The sequence below is a fragment of the Austrofundulus limnaeus genome, unplaced genomic scaffold (assembly GCF_001266775.1).
Source record: "Austrofundulus limnaeus strain Quisiro unplaced genomic scaffold, Austrofundulus_limnaeus-1.0 Scaffold28, whole genome shotgun sequence".
NCBI lineage: Eukaryota > Metazoa > Chordata > Actinopteri > Cyprinodontiformes > Rivulidae > Austrofundulus > Austrofundulus limnaeus.
Genome location: NW_013952430.1, coordinates 2,814,044 through 2,823,666, shown reverse-complemented (window position 1 = coordinate 2,823,666; position 9,623 = coordinate 2,814,044). Strand labels below are relative to the sequence as shown.

General features: G+C 40.4%; 1 protein-coding gene across 1 annotated transcript; it reads left to right on the top strand.

The window, feature by feature from the left end:
* Window positions 1-2,251: 2,251 nt before the first annotated feature.
* si:dkey-174i8.1 (arylsulfatase I) lies at window positions 2,252-5,720 on the top strand. Its single transcript, XM_014005159.1, has 3 exons — window positions 2,252-2,746; window positions 3,641-3,973; window positions 4,058-5,720. The coding sequence occupies exons 1-3, from the start codon at window positions 2,448-2,450 to the stop codon at window positions 5,139-5,141; spliced, it is 1,716 nt and encodes a 571-aa protein (XP_013860613.1). The 5' UTR covers window positions 2,252-2,447; the 3' UTR covers window positions 5,142-5,720.
* Window positions 5,721-9,623: the final 3,903 nt, after the last annotated feature.

Here is a 9,623-nt window from a genome sequence, read left to right as displayed (position 1 = left end):
CACACACACACACACACACACACACACACACACACACACACACACACACACACACACCTCAGCTCTAGGCTCACAGAGCGGCTTTAGATCGGATGAGTCATTCCGTCGTCGTCATGAATAAATCACACCCACTGTGACTCCCTTCTACTCTGCAGCACAGTCTTTTCCAAAACACATAAACAGACACACAAATGTGCAAACTCTCTGTGGGTTTGCTTCATTTATATATTTACACTGAAGGTGTATTATTTTAGGTTTTGGTTAGGAGAAAGAAATGCATGAGCCTTCTTTAAAGCGATTTTGTAATATTTGTTCTGTTTCTGGTATGAAGCTTTCATCGTTCTGAGCCTTTAAAATGACAAGTTTATGTACAGTAAGGTATGGCCGCTGTGAGTTTTTGTACTTTCGCCGGTGTACCGGTGAGACAGGTGAGAGGAAAAGCACAGTCCTCTGCTCTCTGTACTCCTCCAGAAGACATTTGTCACTTTCCATTTTGAACACCCCTCCGTCCTGCTCCCTCTTAGCAGTAAAACAGAGTTCATGTCACCCTGAATTTCCCTGAGGCACACTGAAGGCTACAACCGGAGACCTCGTCGCCCACACACAAACCAGGGAAAAGTGACTGCTCCTCTTATGCCACTTTGTTTATGTTTCCCAGACAGAAAAAGCTTTCTGCGCCCCCACCCTATTTGTTTACCCTTTTTTAAAATTTTGATCATTTTCAGCATTGCTCTTTCATTTGTTCACATTTCCCACCAATTCACAATCTTATGTTACGTCAGCTTTTCCCGGTCTCTTTGCTTTAGCCGTGAGGAAAAGGCCCGCGCAATTTCCCGCAGGACGATGCAACATGAGTTTGCTTCTATGACGAAGGAAATGGACTCGTTTCTGAAGCATTGATTTCCTCGCAGCGTAATGGGAGGGAGATGGCACCGAGGTGAGGGCTAAGAGCCCAGTGGTCGATATGTACTCTCATCACATCGCCGGATGTTCCCCCTGATAGGTTTCAGTGTCCCGGCATGGGCGGTAACGCTCATCGGGTGACTCTATTAATTTAGGAGCATCAAACAACTAAAGAAAAATGACGAGGATTATTTGATTTTCATTAGGGATTTAGACAACAGTGTGAAATATGCAGGGAGGGAAATTGCTGAGGAAATATTAGATGCAGCACTTATCGGGAGTGGCAGCTCTAAAGAGAATACTCAGCAGCAAAATCAAAATCATTAACAGTAACTTGATAAGACTGGTAGTGTAAATATAATAAAATTATTGTTATTGTTTGAAACTATTATTATTATAGTTAATATTTTTTTAAATAGGGGCAGATGTAATAAGATTTTTTCTTCTTTCTGCTACCTTTCATTTTTTATTTGATATGTATTTTTTTGTGTGTGGATTTGTTTGTTTTTAAATTAAAATGAATAAACATTGAAAAAACATAGTGTAAATACAAAGTAATTCACTAATAATCAGCTTTGAATGGTAGTAGAAAACAAAATGATTGCATTTATTATGATTTTTCTTCTGTTCTCGTTATTTTTCCTCAAATATTATTATTTCATGTCACTTATTTTACTAAATTCATGTTTACCATCTCGATAAAATTAGATTTGTAGGCTAATACTTGCAGTGGTAAATACGATTTTTTATGCATTAAATTTAGTTTTTGCTCATTTGTTCTTGTGTTTTTTTTTAATTTAGGCTTTCAAAATGTCTATTAGAATTTGCCAAGTTCCCCATAAGTTTCAGTTTTTTTGGTAGAGTCAACATTGTCTTCATGTCTTTTTTTATTTAGAAAATTTTGCACGTCTTTGTGATCCTTTCGTGTAATTTGGGACTCCTAAATTTGTCCTTTTTTCTAGCTGTTTCCAGCCTTTTTCTCTTCACTTGAGTTCTCGTGCAGGCAGGCCCTCGATGCACTAATTATGTGGAAAAATAACAATAAAAAAGCACCTTTTAGACTTGCTGAAATCATCCTTTCTTACTCACATTTTGCCTTTTGCCCTGCTATTTCAGTGAGAAAACAACTAGCAAGGTCACAGCATATGTACAGTCTGCACACTGCACAGTACATGTGAAAAGACAATATTTGAGCTTCCAAGGTCTTTTCACACTTCATGTGGCGCCTCAAAGTATGTAAGAATGTAGAAATGTTCTGCAAAAACTCAAGACTCCCTGTCTTTCTCAAGCATTCACCTCTGCCAACTAGCTTTTGCTTGTCGAGGACAGTTTTTCTCCACCTCCTGCACAAGCCCCAGTAAAAAAAAAAGGCTTCAACTCCTCCTGAACGGATAGATAAGACTTTTCGACAGGCTCCGTCGATCTGCACATCCGTAGAAATCTATCATCTTGCAGAAATGTTCTTACTGACTTTTAACTAAAAGAACAGTAAATTCAGGGAAAGTCAGACTTCAGTAAATGTCAGCTACAGAGTGCTTCTGGATATGAGTGGAGGAATCAACTCTGTGTTTTTCCTGGTCATTGCTGGGGTCTTGCTCGGTGGTCTTGGCTGCTCATGTGAACTCGCAGATGGCAGAGGGAACATCAAGAAGGTGGAGGAGCCCAGATCGCCTCACCTCATCTTCATCATGGTGGACGACCAGGGATACGGAGACATCGGCTATCATGGCTCCGACATCAAAACCCCAGTGTTGGACCAGCTGGCGACAGAGGGGGTCAAACTGGAAAATTATTATGTTCAGCCGATCTGCTCACCATCTCGCAGTCAGCTGATGACAGGACGGTGAGTTTCTTGTCTGATTTCATCTAGTGTTAAAAATCAATCAAGTTTTGCATAAAGAGTTTATTTATTTTAGCTCAGGGGTCTGCAACCTTTACAACCAAACCAACTATTTCTGCCCTTTTTTTTCACTCACAAAATGTGTCCGGAGCTGCAAAATGTGCTGTCAGCGGGTGGCCTGTGGGCCACTTGGAGGTTTTTTGTAGAGGAACTTTTCCAGCCATCGGGGTGACATAATAAAGCTAAAATATACAGCGAATTTTTAAATATAGTATTATTTTACACTTTAGCATAAAAGAAAAGATCATGTTTTAAACAAGAAAAAACATATTGTTTATACTAAATTTGATTAAAGATTTAACACTGAACTACGCAGAGGCATATGTTTGTTTTTTAATACTCAGCTCACAATAATTCTCCTCAGCAGCTTGTCTTAAAGAAAAATAAATCCTGTTGGATTTGAGAGAAAGATCGTCCTGTAACGCTGGAAGGGTTGAACAAGTATCCTTCACTTTTTATTTATTTATTTATTTATGCACTGAATAAAAAATAAAGTTTACTGTTGTTATCAAAACTATTTTTATATTAAATTAAGAAGAAAAATGGGGATCTTCAGTTTGACACGTGAACTAGATGATCTATGATCCTGTAGACAGGGAAACTGCTAAAGATAGTCTGTTCTGTTGTTTAAACTAAACAAAAAATTAATCTCATGTTAGTTTTGGTCAAAGCTTGTGGCCCTGGAGCCACAGGTTGCAGACGACTGTTTTAGAACAAAACTTTTTTATTTCACACAGTTGGGTGCGTTATTAAAGTAATGTTACCTTTATGAGAAGTTTAAATCTTTAAAATTATTCACAATTTTAAAATATCTTTTTTTTCCCTCTTTGGTGCCAGTTACCAAATTCACACTGGGCTCCAACACTCAGTCATTCGACCACGTCAGCCCCTCTGCTTGCCTCCAGATATTCCCACCCTACCTGAATGCCTGGTTGAAGCTGGGTACGCCACTCACATGGTGGGGAAATGGCACCTGGGATTCAGCAGGCCGGGCTGCCTGCCCACGGGACGTGGATTTCAGAGTTTCCTGGGGACTCTGACCGGCAGCGGGGACCACTTCTCCTACCAGAGCTGTGACGGTGCGGAAGCTTGTGGATTTGACCTGCATGATGGGAACAGACCTGCCTGGGAGATGAGGGGGAACTACTCTACGCTGCTTTACGTTGAGAGGTGAGAGGAATTTAACTCACACATTCGTTGAGAATGGCACAAAATATCTTTTAAAATCTCACAATTTTCAATTTGTTGAAACAGAGTAAAGCAGATCCTGAGGAGTCACAACCCTGACACCCCTCTCTTCCTCTACCTGTCCCTTCAGGCTGCACATACACCCCTGCAGGTACCAGATAGTTTCCTGCACTATTATGATTCTCAGAGCAATCGCCACAGGCGCCACTACGCAGCCATGTTGAGCTGCCTGGATGAAGGGGTTGCACAAGTTGTCAGGGAGCTGAAGACTAATGGGCTCTACCAAAACTCAGTACTGGTCTACTCATCTGATAATGGTGGGCAGCCAGTCTCAGGGGGAAGCAACTGGCCGTTGAGAGGAGGCAAAGGGACCTACTGGGAAGGGGGTATTCGGGCTGTAGGTTTTGTCCACAGCCCCCTTCTGAAGAGGAAAGGTGTTGTCAGTAGAGCACTGATCCATGTTTCTGACTGGTATCCTACATTGCTTGGACTTACCAGATCCCCGCAGTCCTGCCGTGGTCTGGACGGTCATGATGTGTGGGGTAGTATCAGCGAGGGCGTGCCCAGTCCCCGCACTGAAATCCTTTTCAATATTGACCCCGTCTCCAGGAAGCCCGGGGAGCCATACTACAAGGCACTGGAAGTCAACGGTTTTGGGATCTGGGACACAGCCATAAGAGCCGCACTTAGGGTCGGTGACTGGAAGCTGCTGACAGGAAACGTGGGTGACGGGGACTGGATCCCACCACAGGCTCTTCCAGACGGTCCGGAACGGTTGCAGAAACTTGAGAAGCGACTCAGCAGGCTGGGAAAGTCCGTTTGGCTGTTTAATATCAGCAGCGACCCATACGAGAGGTCAGACCTCGCAGAGGCTCGCCCGGAGGTGGTGAAACATCTGCTGACCAGGCTGGCAGAATACAACCAGACTTCTGTGGCAGCCAGGAACCCACCGGACGACCCCATGGCTGACCCAGAACTACATGGAGGAGTGTGGAGCCCCTGGCTCGGGCTGAAGGGACAAGGGGGAGGGGATGAAAAAGATGATGGCAAAAAGGATAGGATATTAAAGATTAAACACTGCAAATTATGCAAATTAAAGGCCCTATTTAAGAAGGTGGGGTCTCGCCTGCAACGCAACACCATATTTTAAATGTATCATCTAATAAAACTACTGAGCAAAAATTACCCATTGAAGTATGATCTACAGTTTACAGCTCTGTTGAGTTTGAGTTTCCCCCTTGGGAAAATAAATGAACAATTAACCATTGAACGATTGGTAAAATTAAAGACAAGGTGAGCAAAACTGTATTTCTAGAAGACCTTGGTCTGAACAATCAAAAGTCTAAACATTAAATTAAAAAAGAGAAAAGTCTTTCAAGCAGTTGTGTTAAAAGGCTTTTCTGAACAAATAAAAAAACTTAACAAAATGTACTTTTATATCATTTGGACATACAGTATAGGCAAATAAACAACTCTATTTAAAACTGCAAGTTGGGACAAAATAACATTAAGATTTTAACTCATGGTAAAATATGCAACAATTTGGCTGAACTTTGTGGAGCAGGAACACTTTGTTTGGTTCTGTCTGCTTAAATACTGATCCAGCAAAAACCATTAGATTTATTTTTAGTCCAAAACCTCAATGCTTAGATACTTGGGATGTTTAATTCAGACGTTTAATTTTTTTCCAGTTGTCTAAAGATTTATTAATAAAATGTTGATTTATTGATTTATTTTAAATTATTTGCTCTCTTTTGAGGACTTAAGGTAATACTATGGGTCAACTTGTACTCATTTGATTCGTGGCATGCTTGGAAACCAATAAGATTTCAAAGTATTCATGTTTCTGCCACTTGTGAGTGTAAAAAAAACCCTTAGAAATTGCTTTTAATTCCAAACACAGGGTGTTCTAAAGTTTCTGGAGTAGGAGGCTATTGCAAAAAAGTTGGGGGCTGACCATGGTGGGTGAAGCCCAGTGCTGAGTGCCAAAGGTGATAGACCAAGGGATCTTCCACTAAGAAAAAAAAAATATTGTAGAACTTCAGTAAAGCATTTTCCTGACATTTAGGACAAGGCTGGGAGGATGTTTGAAGAGTCCAAAATTTGCAGTTTTTGAAGACAGTTTGTGAGAATTTGTATTATGTGTTAAAGATATTTGCTTTTCTTTGTGAGAATACCTGTGCATCATTTAACAAGAAGTTTCTTTTAACAATTTACTGTTTAATTTTTATTGTTCCATCAACAACTAATAGCTTGCAGTGAAGAAAAATGTCTCAGTGCCGAATATTTAAAAGTCATTTGAATAAGTAGAAATAATCTCATTATGTATGAGAACAAGTAAACATTAGAACACGTCAGCAAGAGAAATAACTCAAGAACTGGTGCTTGGCTTCATCAGGTCTTTAAACATGTCAATTGGGTCATATGACCTCAAAGTTATTTTGCACAATTTTTTTTAAATAGAAAATGGTTTCTGTTTTGTAGAACAGTTTGACATTAAGTTTTGTGTAACTGAGTGACCTAAACCGATTTTTGGCTCACCAGTGTTGTTGGTTTGGTAATTTCTTGACACTCAATAGGGAGAAGCATTTAAATTATTGCTTTTTCAAAATTCAAAAAATTATCATTACTAATTAAATGCAGCCTCTAAGCAGTTTACATCGGAGCCATTTCAGGTCAGAGCAGCATCAGAAGTGGGATTTATTTCAGTTGCAGTGACACCTAATCCAGATAAAAAGTGAAGACCAAAGGGAGACGAACAAAAACACAGGTCAGCAGAAAAGCAAAAGTCAAGGTAGTCTCAACAGAGATGCAGTTAAATACTGAAGGTTGGCAGATAAACTAGCAGCCTGATTATGGATGAGCAGACATGGCTTTGTGTCTGGCTGAGGAGGATGACTCACTCGCTGTCCTGAGGCCAAGCTGCAGCACAGAGACCGTTACCGGACCGAGCAGGGAACGTGTGTGTCTCTGCGTGTTTATTTCTGTGTTCATGAATACTTTGATAAGAACGGATAGGGTTAGAGAGCGTGGATGTGGAGGAAAGGCCTGACGTGACCTCTCGTGTCCTGATCATTTGACAGGACTTTTTCAGGATGACACCCACCAGAGGGATATAGGGTGAGACAGCAGTGGGGCATCATCGAACGTCACCTTGATCTTTTTGTTCTTATTCAGAACACAGCTCTCGTCAGGAGGACCTCTGACAACCTCTCATGTTTTGACACTGCGGCATTAATAAAAACTCATAAATAGTGCAAATAAATTCAAACTAGCTGTTTACAAAACACAGATAAGTAGCTTAAACGCTTTTTTACTCTGAAGGATAAAAAACTGATGAAGAAAATGATCTACAGTAAATAATATTTTGGTCTGTAGGGATTAATTGACATGTTCTGATGCATCTCAGTAATCCAGGTAAAAAATCAAAAAGAAAAAAATTGTGTAGGTCTTCTGAACGGGTTCCTGGATTGCGATGTCTCGGTTTCAGATGGAGGACGGTTGGAAACTGGCGTTTATCGTAAGCCCACCCACACAGACCAATATTTGCGTTTTAACTCCCACCACCCACTGGAACACAAGTTAGGAGTGATCAGGACTCTGTACCACAGAGCAGACAGTGTCCCTACAAACCCAGGAGCCAGGSAGAAAGAGAAATCACACACACGACAGGCCCTGGAGCAGTGTGGTTATCCTGACTGGGCTTTCCTGAAAGCAGACAGGAAACACAGACAGGATTCCATGCAACCTTCAGGTGAAAATGAAGACCCCAAACCCAGACCCAAACCAGTGGTTATTCCATACGTTGCGGGTGTTTCGGAGAAACTGAGACATTTATTTTCTAAACATGATGTCCCAGTGGCTTTCAAACCCCAAAACACATTACGGCAAAGGCTGGGTCACCCCAAAGATCCGGTGCCCCGGCACAAACAGAGCAATGTTGTATATGCTGTTAAGTGCCAGGAGGACTGCGACCAGTTATACATCGGGGAAACAAAGCAGCCACTGTTCAAAAGAATGTCCCAACACAGACGATCTACATCTAATGGCCAGAACTCTGCAGTTTTCACTCATTTACAGGCCAGCGGTCACTCTTTCAGAGATGAGGATGTTCTCATTCTTGATAGAGAGGAACGTTGGTTTGARAGAGGAGTAAAAGAAGCCATTTTTGTGAAGAAGACCGTCCATCATTAAACAGAGGTGGAGGCCTCCGTTTTCAGTTGTCCCCCTCCTACAGTGCTGCTATTGCCAGTATCACTCCACCCCCTGTTAACAATAAGTGTTAATTAGGTGTCAACGATAGCCATGTGATGTGAGTATCAGTCACATGGAGGCAGGGGCTTAAAAGCCTGAATTTTGCCTGAAACTCTCAGACTGAAGAAGTCTCTTGGAGGAGAGACGAAACGTTTCATTAGAGAAGAACCCGTCCAGAGGACCTATACAATTTTTTTTATTTTTGATTAATTGACAATTGTGCCGGGATTGGAAATCAGTAAAGATACTGAACAATGAAAATAGAATCTGTGTTATCTGACCTCTGCAGCTCACTCTTTATGCCTGCTTGAATCTGGTAGCTCTGTGAAAAACACCAGACACTGTTTGGCCAAAGAACCTTTGAAAACTGTACCAAAAACTGGCTACACAAGAAATACACCATACAGTCAAAGCCTCAAGTCATTCTGTTTTTTACTTTGCTTTGGAGAAGCTAAACCTTATTGTTGTCTTTTAGGGTGATTTAAAGTATCAGCTTTGCAAATTTTCGGTCGTTTAGAATGCAAAAAGTTTTATTTTTGGTTCAGGGCATATATAGGCAGTGTAGACAAATGCTTAGGGCACCGTCCATCTAGGGGGCAACACCAATAGAGGAAGAAAAAATATTTCATACTTTTTTATCAAAGTATAGTGGATTTATTCACTGTTTACTCAGGTTTATGAAGTAACTTGTTCTGTGTGTTTCTCAGCTGCTTTGTAGTAACATGAGGTGTTATATGGTGCAGAGATTTTAAAAAAAGTATCATAAGATGCAGTCAAGATTAATTACTGGTGCTCAGTGTGTAAATAGAAAGCAAACTGAGATTAATGGAAGTTTCCGTAATGATCTTAGCTTAAGTTCAGGTAAAAGTCTGGTTTTCAATAACTATTGTCAAATAAAATTCATAAAATACTGATTTTAAATAGTAAATTTCTCTTCAAATGACTGTAAAATTTAGTTTTGAGTGGATCTTACCGGGAGGAATTTCTTATTGTGAACAATTTTTAAGGGACATCCTGGTTTGTAAAAATAAGATAAGAATATTATTAAAGACAAAACTATTTAATTTGATATGTGAATGTATGTAAATTGGCAGTGAGATTTAGGAAACTACACAAGGGGTGCCACCGGAAATCCTAGGGCACTAAATTGGCTCGGGCCAGCCCTGCTTTGCTTTAATTCCTAGCAACTGATCCTTCTGATCTGTGAAAACTTCTTTTAACCTGAGCAATAAATCCACACTGTGCACATTCATAACATACAGCTTTTCAAAAAATGAAAAAATAAAATAAAATAAAATAAAAATAAAAACATTAAATAGAATTTTTAGACACTCAGACACACAAACAGTTTGGCATGAGGACATACTTTGTTCAATTC